The following is a 17,459-nucleotide window of genomic DNA, read 5'->3' on the forward strand; positions in this document are numbered from 1 at the left end:
GATCCAGTCATGAATAGCTTGGACCCTAACAGGATCCATTTCTATAGACGAGGGAGAAAAAATAAAACCCAAAAAAGAGACCTTCTGAACTCCGAATAGGCACTTAGACCCCTTCACAAATAAAGCATTATCACGAAGGATCTGGAACACCATCCTGACCTGCTTCACATGAGACTCCCAATCATTGGAAAAAATCAAAATATCATCCAAATATACGACCACGAATTTATCAAGATAATTGCGGAAAATATCATGCATGAAAGACTGGAACACAGATGGAGCATTAGAGAGCCCAAATGGCATCACAAGGTATTCAAAATGGCCTGCGGGCGTATTAAATGCAGTTTTCCATTCGTCACCCTGTTTAATACGAACAAGATTATATGCCCCTCGGAGGTCAATCTTAGTAAACCAACTAGCCCCCTTAATCTGAGCAAACAAATCAGTAAGCAAAGGCAAGGGGTATTGGAATTTGACCGTGATCTTATTGAGAAGACGATAATCAATACAGGGTCTCAAGGAGCCATCATTCTTAGCAACAAAAAAGAAACCCGCTCCCAATGGTGACGAAGAGGGCCGAATATGCCCTTTCTCCAAAGATTCCTTAACATAGCTCCGCATGGCGGCATGCTCTGGCACAGACAGATTGAAAAGTCGGCCCTTAGGGAACTTACAACCAGGAATCAAGTTAATAGCACAATCACAGTCCCTATGTGGAGGAAGGGAACTGGACTTGGGCTCATCAAATACATCCTGGAAATCCGACAAAAACTCAGGGACCTCAGAAGAGGGGGAAGAGGAAATTGACATCAAAGGAACGTCACTATGTACTCCTCGACAACCCCAACTAGTCACCGACATAGTTTTCCAATCCAGCACCGGATTATGTTCCTGTAACCAAGGAAATCCCAGTACAACAACATCATGCAGGTTATGCAACACCAGAAAATGGCAATCTTCCTTATGTGCAGGAGCCATGTACATAGTCATCTGTGTCCAGTACTGAGGTTTATCCTTGGCCAAGGGTGTAGCATCAATGCCCCTCAAAGGAATAGGACTCTGCAAAGACTGCAAGGAAAAACCACAGCGCCTGGCGAATTCTAAGTCCATTAAGTTCAGGGCAGCGCCTGAATCCACAAATGCCATGACAGAAAAGGACGACAATGAGCAAATCAGGGTCACAGATAAGAGAAATTTAGGCTGTGTAGTACTAATGGTAACAGACCTAGCGACTCTCTTAGTACGCTTAGGGCAATCAGAGATAACATGAGCCGAATCACCACAGTAAAAACACAGTCTATTCTGACGTCTGAATTCCTGCCGTTCTATTCTAGTCAAAATCCTATCACATTGCATAGGTTCAGGACTATGCTCAGAGGATACTGCCATATGGTGCACAGCTTTGCGCTCGCGCAGACGCCGATCAATCTGAATGGCTAGAGACATAGATTCGCTCAAACCGGCAGGCGTAGGAAAGCCCACCATAACATCTTTAAGGGTTTCAGAAAGACCTTTTCTGAAAATAGCAGCCAGAGCCTCTTCATTCCATTTAGTGAGCACAGACCATTTTCTAAATTTCTGGCAGTATAACTCTGCCGCTTCCTGACCTTGACACAAGGCCAACAGGGTTTTTTCTGCATGATCCACAGAATTAGGTTTGTCATACAATAATCCGAGCGCTTGAAAAAATGCATCTAAATTCAATAATGCCGGATCCCCTGTTTGAAGAGAAAAATCCCAGTCTTGAGGGTCACCACGCAGCAAGGATATGATGATTTTCACCTGCTGAATGGGATCACCAGAAGAACGGGGTTTCAAAGCAAAAAACAATTTGCAGTTATTTTTAAAGTTCAAAAACTTGGATCTGTCCCCAAAAAACAAATCAGGAGTAGGAATTCTGGGCTCTAAAGCCAGAGTCTGGACAACATAGTCCTGGATACTCTGTACTCTTGCAGCAAGTTGATCCACACGAGAAAACAAACCCTGAACATCCATGCCAAAACATATATCCTGAACCACCCAGATATCAAGAGGAAAAAAAAAAGACAAACCAAAGCACAGAAAAAAAAATGGTTCAGAACTTTCTTTTCCTTCTTTTGAGATGCATTTAATTTATTTTTGGCCACTTGTACTTTTATGATCTGGTGGTTTAGGAACAACATGAGACAAGCTCTGAAGGAGGTGGTATCTGTACTGACCGCAAACCCTGAACCTAGCAGCGCAACTAAAAATAGCCATGGGGGGTACCTGACGCTCCCTAGACCCCTCGGCACAGCCTAAGATCTAACTTCCCCTAAAGATGGAAACAAGAAACCTATCTTGCCTCAGAGAAAATCCCCAAAGGGAAGATAGCCCCCCACAAATATTGACTGTGAGAGGAGGGGAAAATAACATACGCAGAAATGAAATCAGATTTTAGCATAGGAGGCCAGTCTAGCTTGATAGGACAGGAAAGGATACTGTGCGGTCAGTATAAAAACTACAAAACAATCCACACAGCGTTTACAAAATCTCCACACCTGACTAAAGGTGTGGAGGGTAAATCTGCTTCCCAGAGCTTCCAGCTAACAGAAATAATCCATACTGACAAGCTGGACAAATATAGAATGCACAGAACAATAAGTCCACAACATGTGGACTGAAATGAGCAAAGCCAGAATTTATCTTTGCAGAACTGGCCAGGAAACCAGGAGAATCCAAGCAGAGATGTGAATCCAGCCAGGAAACATTGACAAGTGGCACAGGCTGAAGAAAGAGCCAGACTTAAATAGCGGAGCAGAAGAGACGATAAGTGGAGGCAGCTGATGACAGCTAACTCCAAGGAGCAGCCATACCACTAGAAACCACAAGAGGGAGCCCAAGAGCAGAACTCACAAAAGTGCCACTTACAACCACCAGAGGGAGCCCAAGAGCGGAATTCACAACACTAAACCCTGTTTTCTGACTGTGTGTGTCTTTCCTCTCCTACTCACAGCCAATATTTGTGGGGGGCTGCCTATCCTTTGGGGTTCTGCTCTGAGGCAAGGTAGAATTCCTATTTCCATCTTTAGGGGTATTTAGTCCTCCGGCTGTGACGAGGTGTCTAGGGCTTGTTAGGTACACCCCACGGCTACTTCTAGTTGCGGTGTTAAGATCAGGATTTGCGGTCAGTATAGTTACCACCTACTCCAGTGAAAGCTTTCATGCTGCTCCAAGGTCACCGGATCATAACACTTGACAAAATTAGCTGTTTGTTAGGAGTACAGTAAAAACAGAGCAAAGCTCATATGAGGATGCAGCGGTGCACATGCTGGTAGCTAATGGAGCAATGTACTGCAATATGGGGCTGTATATAGGGGTTGACGGGATTGTTATACTGCATGATGGAGTTATATAGAGGAAGATGAGCACAGTGTCATACAGCAAGATAGGGTTGTGTACAGGGGGTTGAGATGCGTGATATATAGCAGGATGAGGCTGTGTACAGTGGCTGTAAGATGTGATGTACTACAGGATGAGGCTGTATATAGGGGCTGAGAAAAGTGATACACAGCAAGACGGGGTTGTATATAGCGGTAGAGATTAGTAATATACTGCAAGATGGGGCTGTATATACAGTGTCTTGAAAAAGTATTCCTACCCTGTGAACTTTTCCACATTATTTCACATTACATGCCACAAACTTAAATGTATTTTATTGGCAGTTTATGTAATATAACAAGACAAAATAGAACGTATTAGTGAAATGTAAAGGAAATAATATATAGTTTTCTAAATATTTTAAAAACATAAATCGGAAAATTGGGACATACATGTTTTTTCAGCACCCTGTAGTCTGGTACGCATGTACAGCGGGATGTGAAACCCATTTATTTTTTTAGATTTTCCCAAATTTAAACCATAATTTCTTGCTCTTCTCACAAAAGGCATGGATGTTAGTATTAGTAAAGTTTAATTAAATTAGTAATAGGTGTGAAAGTTTACAATGCCAGACCTCTTCCACGCTCTATAAATGTGTGGAAGTAAACAATGGCCTAACAACCTCAATGACATTGTAATGTGTTAAGTACACAGTGCACTACAAATTCAACTTCCCCCTGCTGTTTTTACATTTGCAATTGTGTATTTTTTCATGAACTCAAGTAATCTTAGCTCACGACTGCACTTCATTGATGAATCCAGCTTTTTGTTCAGAATAGTCAAGATTTCTCAGACACAAAAAACTTTTTCCCCTAAATGATTTTCAAAACTGTTTTCAGGTTTCACACATGTCTTGGCCTAACACCTTCTATTTTTCATGCTTTCAAGGTGGAAGCAGAGCTGAATTTTGGAATCCTGAAAAATGCTGCAAAAATGCAGCAAGAAAAGCTGCAAAACCTGCATTTGCCTGCACCTGTTTTACTGCCAAAAGATCAAGTTTTAGCTGCAGAAAAAATTAATCAAAAAGCAACATGTGATCTTAGTCTTACAGTCATAATAAATACAGTTCCATTACCGCTTAGGAACCTACGACTTATGCTAAAAACAATCTAGGAAAAGAGACCTTGAATTGTACCTTATTCTAGGAGGCACACTGTACCTTGTTTCCAGTGGAACATTGCTGTTGAGTACCCAGCTGTCCTGAAGCTGAACTGATTCTGGAGTTGTTGCCATATCATTTGGAGCTTGTACTGGTGCATGAATCTGATTTCTTCGGTTGGTCAGGGAGTTCTTATTTAGAGAGTTGGCTGAAGAATGGTGGTGGGAGAGAGTGTGATTGTGAGGAGGAGGAAGAGGAGGTCGAAGCGTTGACTGGCTATGATGATTTGTTGGGCCTGGAACAAGGAAAAAATATATATTATTATTTGAGGTTCACTTTCTCAGTTTCCATGTAAAATGTGAGACATTTTGATAAATGCATTAGAAAGCTAATAACAAACTAAGATTATCATAGGTTAAACTGTATTATCAGAATATCAAACATTAAGCAAAATTAAAAATAAATTTGTGCATACAGAGCCAGCATAATATGAACATAGCAGGCTTCCTGCAGTCCACAGAAAAAAGTTAGTTGAGTCAGTTCCTGTAGTCCGTAGGCCAAAAGTCAGTTCAGACAGTTCTTGCAGTCCGTATGCCAAAAGTGAGTTCACTCAGTTCTTCTAGTTCATAGCCCAAAAGTCAGTTCAGTCAGTTCCTGTAGTCTATAGGCCAAAAGTCAGTTCAGTCAGTTCTTGCAGTCCATAGGCCAAAAGTCAGTTCAGTCAGTTCTTGTAGTTTCTTAGCCCAAAAGTCAGTTCAGTCAGTCCCTGTACTCCATAGCCCAAAAGTCAGTTCCGTCAGTTCCTGTAGTCTGTAGGCCAAAAGTCAGTTCAGTCAGTTCCTGTAGTCTGTAGGCCAAAAGTCAGTTCAGTCAGTTCCTGTAGTCTGTAGGCCAAAAGTCAGTTCCGTCAGTTCCTGTAGTCTGTAGGCCAAAAGTCAGTTCAGTCAGTTCCTGTAGTCTGTAGGCCAAAAGTCAGTTCAGTCAATTCCTGTAGTCTGTAGGCCAAAAGTCCGTTCAGTCAGTTCCTGTAGTCTGTAGGCCAAAAGTCAGTTCAGTCAGTTCTTGTAGTCTGTAAGCCAAAAGTCAGTTCCGTCAGTTCCTGTAATCTGTAGGCCAAAAGTCAGTTCAGTCAGTTCTTGTAGTCTGTAAGCCAAAAGTCAGTTCAGTCAGTTCCTGTAGTTCATAGCCCAAAAGTCAGTTCAGTCAGTTCTTGTAATCTGTAAGCCAAAAGTCAGTTCAGTCAGTTCCTGTAGTCTGTAGGCCAAAAGTTAGTTCCGTCAGTTCCTGTAGTCTGTAGGCCAAAAGTCAGTTCCATCAGTTCTTGTAGTCTGTAAGCCAAAAGTTAGTTCAGTCAGTTCCTGTAGTTCATAGCCCAAAAGTCAGTTCAGTCAGTTCCTGTAGTCTGTAGGCCAAAAGTCAGTTCAGTCAGTTCCTGTAGTCTGTAGGCCAAAAGTCAGTTCAGTCAGTTCCTGTAGTCTGTAAGCCAAAAGTTAGTTCCGTCAGTTCCTGTAGTCTGTAGGCCAAAAGTCAGTTCAGTCAGTTCCTGTAGTCTGTAGGCCAAAAGTCAGTTCAGTCAGTTCCTGTAGTCTGTAAGCCAAAAGTTAGTTCCGTCAGTTCCTGTAGTCTGTAGGCCAAAAGTCAGTTCCTGTAGTCTGTAGGCCAAAAGTTAGTTCAGTCAGTTCCTGTAGTCTGTAAGCCAAAAGTTAGTTCCGTCAGTTCCTGTAGTCTGTAGGCCAAAAGTCAGTTCAGTCAGTTCCTGTAGTCTGTAGGCCAAAAGTCAGTTCAGTCAGTTCCTGTAGTCTGTAGGCCAAAAGTCAGTTCAGTCAGTTCTTGTAGTCTGTAAGCCAAAAGTCAGTTCAGTCAGTTCCTGTAGTTCATAGCCCAAAAGTCAGTTCAGTCAGTTCCTGTAGTCTGTAGGCCAAAAGTCAGTTCCGTCAGTTCCTGTAGTCTGTAGGCCAAAAGTCAGTTCAGTCAGTTCCTGTAGTCTGTAGGCCAAAAGTCAGTTCAGTCAATTCCTGTAGTCTGTAGGCCAAAAGTCAGTTCCGTCAGTTCCTGTAGTCTGTAGGCCAAAAGTCAGTTTAGTCAGTTCCTGTAGTCTGTAGGCCAAAAGTCAGTTCAGTCAGTTCTTGTAGTCTGTAAGCCAAAAGTCAGTTCCGTCAGTTCCTGTAATCTGTAGGCCAAAAGTCAGTTCAGTCAGTTCTTGTAGTCTGTAAGCCAAAAGTCAGTTCAGTCAGTTCCTGTAGTTCATAGCCCAAAAGTCAGTTCAGTCAGTTCCTGTAGTCTGTAGGCCAAAAGTCAGTTCAGTCAGTTCCTGTAGTCTGTAGGCCAAAAGTCAGTTCAGTCAGTTCCTGTAGTCTGTGGGCCAAAAGTCAGTTCCGTCAGTTCCTGTAGTCTGTAGGCCAAAAGTCAGTTCAGTCAGTTCCTGTAGTTTGTAGGCCAAAAGTCAGTTCAGTCAGTTCTTGTAGTCTGTAAGCCAAAAGTCAGTTCCGTCAGTTCCTGTAATCTGTAGGCCAAAAGTCAGTTCAGTCAGTTCTTGTAGTCTGTAAGCCAAAAGTCAGTTCAGTCAGTTCCTGTAGTTCATAGCCCAAAAGTCAGTTCAGTCAGTTCCTGTAGTCTGTAGGCCAAAAGTCAGTTCAGTCAGTTCCTGTAGTCTGTAAGCCAAAAGTTAGTTCCGTCAGTTCCTGTAGTCTGTAGGCCAAAAGTCCGTTCAGTCAGTTCCTGTAGTCTGTAGGCCAAAAGTCAGTTCAGTCAGTTCCTGTAGTCTGTAAGCCAAAAGTTAGTTCCGTCAGTTCCTGTAGTCTGTAGGCCAAAAGTCAGTTCCATCAGTTCTTGTAGTCTGTAAGCCAAAAGTTAGTTCAGTCAGTTCCTGTAGTTCATAGCCCAAAAGTCAGTTCAGTCAGTTCCTGTAGTCTGTAGGCCAAAAGTCAGTTCAGTCAGTTCCTGTAGTCTGTAGGCCAAAAGTCAGTTCAGTCAGTTCCTGTAGTCTGTAAGCCAAAAGTTAGTTCCGTCAGTTCCTGTAGTCTGTAGGCCAAAAGTCAGTTCAGTCAGTTCCTGTAGTCTGTAGGCCAAAAGTCAGTTCAGTCAGTTCCTGTAGTCTGTAAGCCAAAAGTTAGTTCCGTCAGTTCCTGTAGTCTGTAGGCCAAAAGTCAGTTCCTGTAGTCTGTAGGCCAAAAGTTAGTTCAGTCAGTTCCTGTAGTCTGTAAGCCAAAAGTTAGTTCCGTCAGTTCCTGTAGTCTGTAGGCCAAAAGTCAGTTCAGTCAGTTCCTGTAGTCTGTAGGCCAAAAGTCAGTTCAGTCAGTTCCTGTAGTCTGTAGGCCAAAAGTCAGTTCAGTCAGTTCTTGTAGTCTGTAAGCCAAAAGTCAGTTCCGTCAGTTCTTCTAGTCTGTATGCCAAAAGTCAGTTCAGTCAGTTCTTGTAGTCCGTAGGTCAAAAGTCAGTTCCGTCAGTTCCTGTAGTCTGTAGGCCAAAAGTCAGTTCAGACAGTTCCTGTAGTTCATAACCCAAAAGTCAGATCAGTCAGTTCCTGTAGTCTGTAGGCCAAAAGTCAGTTCAGTCAGTTCCTGTAGTCTGTTATCCAAAAGTCAGTTCAGTCAGTTCCTGTAGTCTGTATGCCAAAAGTCAGTTCACTCAGTTCCTGTAGTTCATAGCCCAAAAGTCAGTTCAGTCAGTTCCTGTAGTCTGTAATCCAAAAGTAAGTTCACTCAGTTCCTATAGTTCATAGCCCAAAAGTCAGTTCAGTCAGTTCCTGTAGTTCATAGCCCAAAAGTCAGTTCAGTCAGTTCCTGTAGTCTGTATGCCAAAAGTCAGTTCAGTCAGTTCTTGTAGTCCGTAGGTCAAAAGTCAGTTCAGTCAGTTCCTGTAGTCTGTATGCCAAAAGTCAGTTCAGTCAGTTCCTGCAGTCCATAGGCCAAAAGTCAGTTCAGTCCAGTGTTTATGGTCTGGTACATTTTGTATATTTCTGATTCAGTGGAGGGTGACCACACACACACACACAATGGTCACTGGTAAAGCTTAAAACGTTCTTGGGATTAATGGTTGTCTGGCCACCGATATCATCATGTTATAATACGTTATGATGTGAAAAGTTAGATTTTTTTTTTTTACTTGTGAACTGATCCAATATATGTGGAAATATAGTCCAGACCTACTGAATATTGCTGCATACATAATTTACAATCTGTTCTTATAAATATTAAATGGTTCGTACATAAAATATATATGCAAAAATGTTTTATGCTTTTATTTATCAGACCAACTTTTTGGCCAACATCTATAATAATACTCGGATTCCCAAACTAAATACTCTGACTAAACAGTCATTTATTAGCCTATAAATAAGTGCATGGATCTAGATAAACACTATACAGCTTTATAAGTGGCGGTTGCAAGCAATTGGACTTTAAACATTAAGCATGTTGTAGACTGAGAAATAATAAGATATACTGAGTAATAAAGTACTAAAATAAATATAATTACAGTTAAGGAGAGGCCAAAAGAAAATTCTGGGAAGGAAGCCAGTGATGATAAAGGTCTTATAAGTCACACTGATACACAGTTGAGTAACTACCATTTCAACCCAGCAGCCACTTAATATCAATTCACTGGAAATTGACTTGAATAATATAGAACATATAAATTACTTATCTGAAGAAGGAGCAATATTGCTATTGACCATTTAACATCTATGATTTATATTTCGGGATTTCCTTATGTATGCACTTACATACAAATCAGTCAACCTGGGTCATATTTAGTGAATTCAACGCCTCAGACATAGCTTATCATTATGTTATAAATAATGTTACATGATATTACTGGAAGCCAGAACCCTGCAGCCTTCCAATTTTATAAGGATAATCCTCATTTATCAAAACAGCAGCCTTTAACAAAGCAATCCAGATTTTCCCACAAAACCGTCTTTTGTTAATATTTTCCCTGCCCCAAATATAACATGCCAGCCATTGTTTGGTTAAATTAATCTGCAGCAAAGCAGTAGTTACGCTTTTTTTCACCCAAGCCAAATGTGCAGTTTGCTTCCCATTACTTCTGCATTTAAATATTGTGGCCATGAAAAAGTGGCTTGTTGGTAACCCCCTGCACACAGCACCTGAGGCTCTTGCTCCAGAGTCATCCCCATCATAGACACCCCTAAGCCTATGGGAGCAATCAATCATCAATTACAATCTTTAGTCCAGCCGCATGGATAGAGCATAGGATCTTCTTTACTGAATATTGAGTAAAAACATGGATATCGGCTTGAAACGCCTAAGCTCTGTACCTCATTTTATGGTGTTTCTCTGTTACAACACATTTTACTTAACATTAAATAAAGGAGATTTTATTCTCTCTCCATATGGCTGGACTAAAGATGCATTTTTGGATTTTCACTGGGATGCTGTAAACGCACATGGTCCAAGCCTTGGATTGAGCCTAACTACACCTCGTGAGCTGGTGGTACACTTTTTGCTTTTTGAATAATTATCACAAAACTCAGAACATGATGTGATCTGATTAAGGAGGACCCTTTGCCATTTTTTTTCACGTTGAACTGGACACATGATGTAATAAATGGCTGCAGAGAGGAAATCAACTTTTTTTTAACAATTTTGCATATCCATTAAGGAGATATTAGCAATAAAAGTATTGGAATCTAATGAGTTAACTTTTGTTACGTCCAAGTGGGTATTATCAGAGTGTACACTGTGGTGAGTACTTATTCTTCCTGTATGGTGTTGACCAATCATATGTAGGCAGCAACACAGCAGGAAAAGAACACACCCTCACCATAGCTTATAGCAGGTTACTCAACGTGTGAGATATATGACAGACAGCCTTAGTCTCTTGGTCTATCCTCCTGTGTGATTAGAAACTTCTAGAGTATAGCACAGAAGACTAACACCATTCAGATATTTTCCCTGTAGAGGGGGGAGCAGCACAACTGAGTTTAGCTATCTCACATAACAAACCCTTCTATCAGCTTCCCTTGTCTCCTTTCATGGTCACCTCTGCTGTACTGCTCCTTCCCAACACTGCCTGTCCAGAGATTTGTCAGTTATCACACTTACACTTATGTCAGCTTTGCTCAATTTGTAATAATTCAGCAGGGAGATCAGAGCAGGGTGTCATTACATATCTCACCCAGGAGTAGACCAGAGCAGGCTTCTCCTGTGTGAGATGCAATGCCTGGACTGACTGTGGATCTCTTCACCTGAATTTTGAAGCCAATATATACCTTTGAAGCTGTAAAGTTTGATGAGGGGACCAAGCATTGGGCCAGGTATTCCGGTCCAAACATGGACATGTGAATCTGGCCAAAGACTGATATTTTTCCTAATAGCTAATTGGCTTCATGTGAAATTAACCCATGTGTGATAGGGAATTTAGATTGCGATTGTGTGCGCTGCAGAATATGTTGGTGCCATATAAGGAAATGTAATAAAATAAATAACAAAATCAAAGTTCATGGCAACTAAGTTTGGTTTTCCTGATGCAATTCATATCTGGTCAGTTTCTGGTGGCATTCATCACCTGAAATGCATTTCCCACAAGACCATCTGCAGTTTGATTTCTACAGTCAATGACTTTAACGACAAAAAGAGCACAGAAAACTTCCCAGAATGCACTGCGGAAGCCCCAAGCGGTAAATGGGTAAATAACACATAAGTGGAATTTATGAGAACAGTGAGGATATAAAACAAAAATCGTGCCATAGGTCCCAATATATGATGCGTCCGTCCCAGGCATCGCGTGTAATAACACCTCCCTGGAGCCAGGCTGACATCCCTGCATTTGCCGATGATTAGGACATTCTAATACTTAATGTGTAGAACGTTTGTTAAATCAGATTACATTTATTACCAGCTCTCACATTTTGCGCGCAGCTCGTAGATAACATGTTTCTCTTGATGAGAAAACAATGCAAATTAAGTATTGTATTATGAAATATCACATCTAGTGTTTGGAAAAAATGATGTGCAGTCTTTGTAAGTGACTCACTTGACTGTCCTCATATTTCAGGGCCGTCTGTTATTCGGTGTCATGTTGAGTACATATTACATTTTGGTACAGTTACTTGGCAGACATTTTCGCTTGTATACAGAATTTACACTTTACGAAGGATGGCCTGGCTTCTGTAACTTCTCATGGATTCTATGGATGATTGCACTTCACAAATCAGGGAACATGGATGGATGTGATTACACAACAGGCTTCACTAGAGGGCGCTCTAAATGACTGGTTTTCCTACAAGAGAAAATCCTTACCTGTGCCTTCCAGTGCATTAGATTAGGTAGTAATGTAAACTGTGTGTTTTTTTTTGCCTGCACGTTATAGTACCAAGTACCAAGTGTTAAAGGGAATTGGTCAACAGGCTTTTGTAATGTAATCTGAGAGTGACATGATGTAGGGGCCGAGAGCCTGATTCCAGCAATGTGTCACTTATTAGGATGGGTCTTGATGTTTCAATAAAATAAGGGTTTTATCAGCAGGAGATTATCAGGACTATCGATGTCTTGTGCCTCCTTGTCAACTGCTCTGTGAAACCACACTTTCCCACTGATTAGCAGCTTTCTGCCAATATACAGTGTGCACAGAAAGCTGCCCATCAGTGGAGTGGGGGCAGTTATACAGGACACTGTTAAGGTACCGTCACACATAACAATATCGTTAATGATATCGTTGCTTTTTGTGATGTAGCAACGATATCGTTATCGAAATTATTATGCGTGACAGCGACCAATGATCAGGCCCCTGCTGGGAGATCGTTGGTCGCTGGGGAATGATCAGGACTTTATTTCGTCGCTGGATCACCCGCTGACATCGCTGAATCGGCGTGTGTGACACCGATTCAGCGATGTCTTCACTGGTAACCAGGGTAAACATCGGGTTACTAAGCGCAGGGCTGCGCTTAGTAACCCGATGTTTACCCTGGTTACCATTGTAAAAGTAAAAAAACAAAACACTACATACTTACATTCCTGTCACGTTCCTCAGCGTCAGCTTCCCTGCGTCCCCCAGTGTCAGCGCCAGCCGGCAGTAAAGCAGAGCACAGCGGTGACGTCACCGCTCTGCTTTCCGGCCAGCGCTTACACAGTGCAGGGAAGCTGACGCTGGGGGACGTGACAGGAAGGTAAGTATGTAGTGTTTTTTTTTTTTTTTACTTTTACAATGGTAACCAGGGTAAACATCGGGTTACTAAGCGCGGCCCTGTGCTTAGTAACCCAATGTTTACCCTGGTTACGCGGGGACTTTGGCATCATTGGTTGCTGGAGAGCTGTCTGTGTGACAGCTCTCCAGCGACCACACAACGACTTACCAACGATCACGGCCAGGTCGTATCTCTGGTCGTGATCGTTGGTAAATCGTTAAGTGTAACGGTACCTTTAGATCTACAGAAGCGAAAACAGTGATTGTATCAACAACACAGCATGTGACACATCACTGGAATCAGGGTCTCTGCCTCTACATCATACTGCTCTCTGGTTACATGGCAAAAACCTGGTGACAAATTCCTTGTAATTTGACACTTAATACTTTACATGACATTATGCAGCAAATTCCAAAGGTTATGGACACTTTTATTTAATTACTTAAATACAAGCATTTTATGACAAAAAAAACAGTTTCACAATATGATTTTATCTATTTAATTATTTAGCCCCTACAGCCTTTATGCATTTTAGCAAAAGCAAACTGCAGAACGAGTTCCCAGAACGAGCTTACGAGAGGATTCACTGTTAAATCATTCCATAATTTGCTATGTAAAGTGATGCATATAGCCTGAAAAACAACTCCATTTTTTATTAAAATCTTATTGCTAATTATTCTCAGCCAAAATGACATAATAATAATAATCTTTATATAGCGCTAACATATTCCGCAGTGCTTTACAGGTTGCATACATTATCGTTGCTGTCCCCATTGGGGCTCACAATCTAAATTCCCTATCAGTATGTCTTTGGAATGTGGGAGGAAGCCGGAGTGCCCGAGGGAAACCAACGCAAACACGGAGAGAACATACAAACTCCTTGCAGATGTTGTCCTTGGTGGGGCTTGAACCCAGGACTCCAGCGCTGCAAGGCTGCTGTGCTATTCACTGCGCCACCGTGCTGCCCTTCATGCATGCATGTATATCGTTACATTTGACCGTTTCAACGGATTGTGCGGTGCCAAGTGTCAGGTTACCGTTTCCGCATCATAGCTTGTAATGTAATGCTAGCCCCCCCGCTCAGACATATAAAATACAGCGGGGGTCGTATGTCCACATAGACCTTAATGACCTCATGTATTTGTAAATAGGGTTCAGGGTAAGGTCAAGTCTCAACTATTATTAGAGTAAAAGTGGCTTAAACTGGTTATGGCTGGTTTCTGTGCACTCCTTTTTGCCACATTTTCATTGGCCATTAGGTCTTTTGGCAGTCTTTTTTATCATTTATAAACCCTGGTCCTGTCAGATTTTGTCACTCCGCTTGAAGAAAAAAAGAGGACTCACCGAGAGATGGAGTAGTTACTTCAGGAACTCCTGGCCAGAGCCGGCGGGGAGGATGGAATGGATTGGCTAAGGAACTGCTTAGCTATAAAACCTACAACAGCAGCCTCCGAAGACATGCCTCTTCCTCCCGAACTGGAGGTCCTGGTCCCGTCCTCGGGTCAAGTTCCTGTGCCTCTGCATGCCGAAGGCTCCGTGGCAAGATCCAGGAAGCACAAGGCGGTCTTCTCCCCTTCATCCTCACCTCCAGCATCCAGGCGCGGCCCCTCGGAAGCAAGCAAGAAGTCGCATCGCCACCCTCCAGAAAAATCTCTTCAGCCGCCGTCATCCCAGCAAGCCCTCTTCGTCATCAGGAGCCGCCGGAAAAGCCAGGGAGGGTTTTGGCTGTTAAAGCGCTACAGTGCCCTCTGCTGCTGGCTCCCGGGAGGCTTCTACATCGGCTGCTGAAGGCTTGAAGTCTGTCCCAATCATCAGGAATCAGTCATCGGATGAAGATGAGAATCTTCAAACAAGATCCACCAGGCAGCTGCGCTCGCCCTATTCTGAGGCTGTGCAGAAGACAGAGGATGAGACGACCGACCGGCAAGGGTGAGACTTCTAATGTTCCCATGTCTGTCCTTCAAAGTCAGTTAAAAGACTTGATTAAATTAGTGTTAGCTGAAGCCTTAAGGGTACCGTCACACTATACGATTTACCTACAATCACGACCAGCGATATGACCTGGCCGTGATCGTAGGTAAATCGTAGTGTGGTCGCTGGGGAGCTGTCACACAGACAGCTCTCCAGCGACCAACGATGCCGAGGTCCCCGGGTAACCAGGGTAAACATCGGGTAACTAAGCGCAGGACCGCGCTTAGTTACCCGATGTTTACCCTGGTTACAAGTGTAAAACTAAAAAAAAACAAACAGCACATACTTACATCTGGTGTCCGTCACGTCCCTTGCAGTCTCTGCTTCCCGCACTGTGACTGCTGGCCGTAAAGTGAAAGTGAAAGCACAGCCGCTGTGCTCTGCTTTCACTTTACGGCCGGCAGTCACAGTGCTGGAAGCAGACGGCAAGGGATCTGACGGACACCAGAATGTAAGTATGTGCTGTTTGTTTTTTTTTAGTTTAACGCCTGTAACCAGGGTAAACATCGGGTAACTAAGCGCGGTCCTGCGCTTAGTTACCCGATGTTTACCCTGGTTACAAGCGAACGCATCGCTGGATCGCATCGCTAGATCGCTGTCACACACACCGATCTAGCGATGACAGCGGGAGATCCAGCGATGAAAGAAAGTTCTAAACGATCTGCTACGACGTACGATTCTCAGCAGGATCCCTGATCGCTGCTGCGTGTCAGACACAGAGATATCGTAACGATATCGCTGGAACGTCACGAATCGTACCGTCGTAGCGATCGAAATGTTATAGTGTGACGGTACCCTTAGGTACCTTCACACATAACGATATTGTTAACGATATCGTTGCTATTTGTGACGTAGCAACGATATCGTTAATGAAATCGTTCTGTGTGACAGCGACCAACGATCAGGCCCCTGCTGGGAGATCGTTGGTCGCTGAACAAAGTCCAGAACTTTATTTCGTCGCTGGACTCCCTGGAGACATCGCTGGATCGGCGTGTGTGACACCGATCCAGCGATGTCTTCACTGGTAACCAGGGTAAACATCGGGTAACTAAGCGCAGGGCCGCGCTTAGTAACCCGATGTTTACCCTGGTTACCATGCTAAAAGTAAAAAAAAACAAACACTAGATACTTACCTACCGCTGTCTGTCCTCCAGCGCTGTGCTCTGCACTCCTCCTGTACTGTCTGTGAGCCGGAAAGCAGAGCGGTGACGTCACCGCTCTGCTTTCCGGCTCACAGACAGTACAGGAGGAGAGCAGAGAAGCAGAGCGCAGCGCTGGAGGACAGACAGCGGTAGGTAAGTATCTAGTGTTTGGTTTTTTTTACTTTTAGCATGGTATCCAGGGTAAACATCGGGTTACTAAGCGCGGCCCTGCGCTTAGTTACCCGATGTTTACCCTGGTTACCGGCATCGTTGGTCGCTGGAGAGCGGTCTGTGTGACAGCTCTCCAGCGACCAAACAGCGACGCTGCAGCGATCCGGATCGTTGTCGGTATCGCTGCAGCGTCGCTTAATGTGAAGGGGCCTTTAAGGTACCGTCACACTCACCAACTTTGCAAAGAGAACGACAACAATCCGTGACGGTGCAGCATCCTGGATAGCGATCTCGTTGTGTTTGACACGCAGCAGCGATCTGGATCCAGCGGTGCCATCATTGGTCGGAGCTAGAAGTCCAGAACTTTATTTCGTCGCCAGGTCGGCGTGTATCATCATGTTTGACATCAAAAGCAACAACGCCAGCAACGAGCAAAGGGCCCATGTGTGTCGGATCGGTACACTCTGGCTGTTTGACATGGAGCTAACAACCAGCGAGAACGAGAAGTGAGTCGCCGTTACGTCACTGGATCGCTCCTGCATCGTTCTGGAGTTGCTGTGTTTGACGTCTCTACAGCGACCTAAACAGCGACGCTCCAGCGATCTAGTTTAGGTCGGCTCGTTGTCTATATCGCTGCAGCGTCGCTGAGTGTGATGGTACCTTTAGGTGAGGTTACCAGCTCTTCCCAAGCAGCAGCTTCTCATGCCACTTCACGCATAGAAGCTCCTGCTCACAGTGTCACCCCTGTAAATCCTTTTAAGGAGCGATTAACATGCAAGCTCTCTCCCCTTGGCTTCCATCTAAGCTCGTCGGTTAAAGGTACCTTCACACTGAGCGACTTAACAACGATATCGCTAGCGATCCGTGACGTTGCAGCGTCCTGGAGAGCGATATCGTTGTGTTTGACACGCAGCAGCGATCTGGATCCTACTGTGACATCGTTGGTTGGAGCAGAAAGGCCAGAACTTTATTTCATCGCTGGATCTCCCGCAGACATCGCTGAATCGCAGACGCCGATTCAGCGATGTCTTCACTGGTAACCAGGGTAAACATCGGGTTACTAAGTGCAGGGCCGCGCTAAGTAACCTGATGTTTACCCTGGTTACCATTGTAAATGTAATAAAAACCAAACAGTACATACTTACATTCCGGTGTCTGTCCCCTCGCCGTCAGCTTCCCACACTGACTGTGAGCGCCGGCCGTAAAGCACAGCGGTGACGTCACCGCTCTGCTTTACGGCCGGCCGGCGCTGAGACAGTGCAGGGAAGCTGACGCCGGGGGACTGACACCGGAATGTAAGTATGTAGTGTTTGTTTTTTTTACATTTACAATGATAACCAGGGTAAACATCGGGTTACTAAGCGCGGCCCTGCGCTTAGTAACCCGATGTTTACCCTGGTTACCAGGGTACTTCAGCATCGTTGGTTGCTGGAGAGCTGTCTGTGTGATAGCTCTCCAGCGACCATACAGCGACGAAACAGCGACGCTGCAGCGATCGGCATCGTTGCCTATATCGCTGCAGCGTCGCTTA

General features: G+C 43.9%; 1 protein-coding gene across 4 annotated transcripts in view; it reads right to left on the reverse strand.

Annotated features, from left to right (window-relative positions):
- The window catches only part of TENM2 (teneurin transmembrane protein 2), a 3,136,407-nt gene that overhangs the window by 2,321,149 nt on the left and 797,799 nt on the right, over positions 1-17,459 (reverse strand). For 2 of the 4 annotated variants that reach the window (XM_069763919.1, XM_069763917.1), the window contains one exon: positions 4,535-4,793. In XM_069763919.1, the coding sequence (XP_069620020.1) occupies positions 4,535-4,793 (259 nt within the window). The remainder of the gene's footprint in view (positions 1-4,534; positions 4,794-17,459) is intronic. The other 2 variants (XM_069763918.1, XM_069763915.1) reach the window with 1 other exon arrangement.

This window comes from Ranitomeya imitator, chromosome 4, assembly GCF_032444005.1.
Source record: "Ranitomeya imitator isolate aRanImi1 chromosome 4, aRanImi1.pri, whole genome shotgun sequence".
Classification (NCBI taxonomy): domain Eukaryota; kingdom Metazoa; phylum Chordata; class Amphibia; order Anura; family Dendrobatidae; genus Ranitomeya; species Ranitomeya imitator.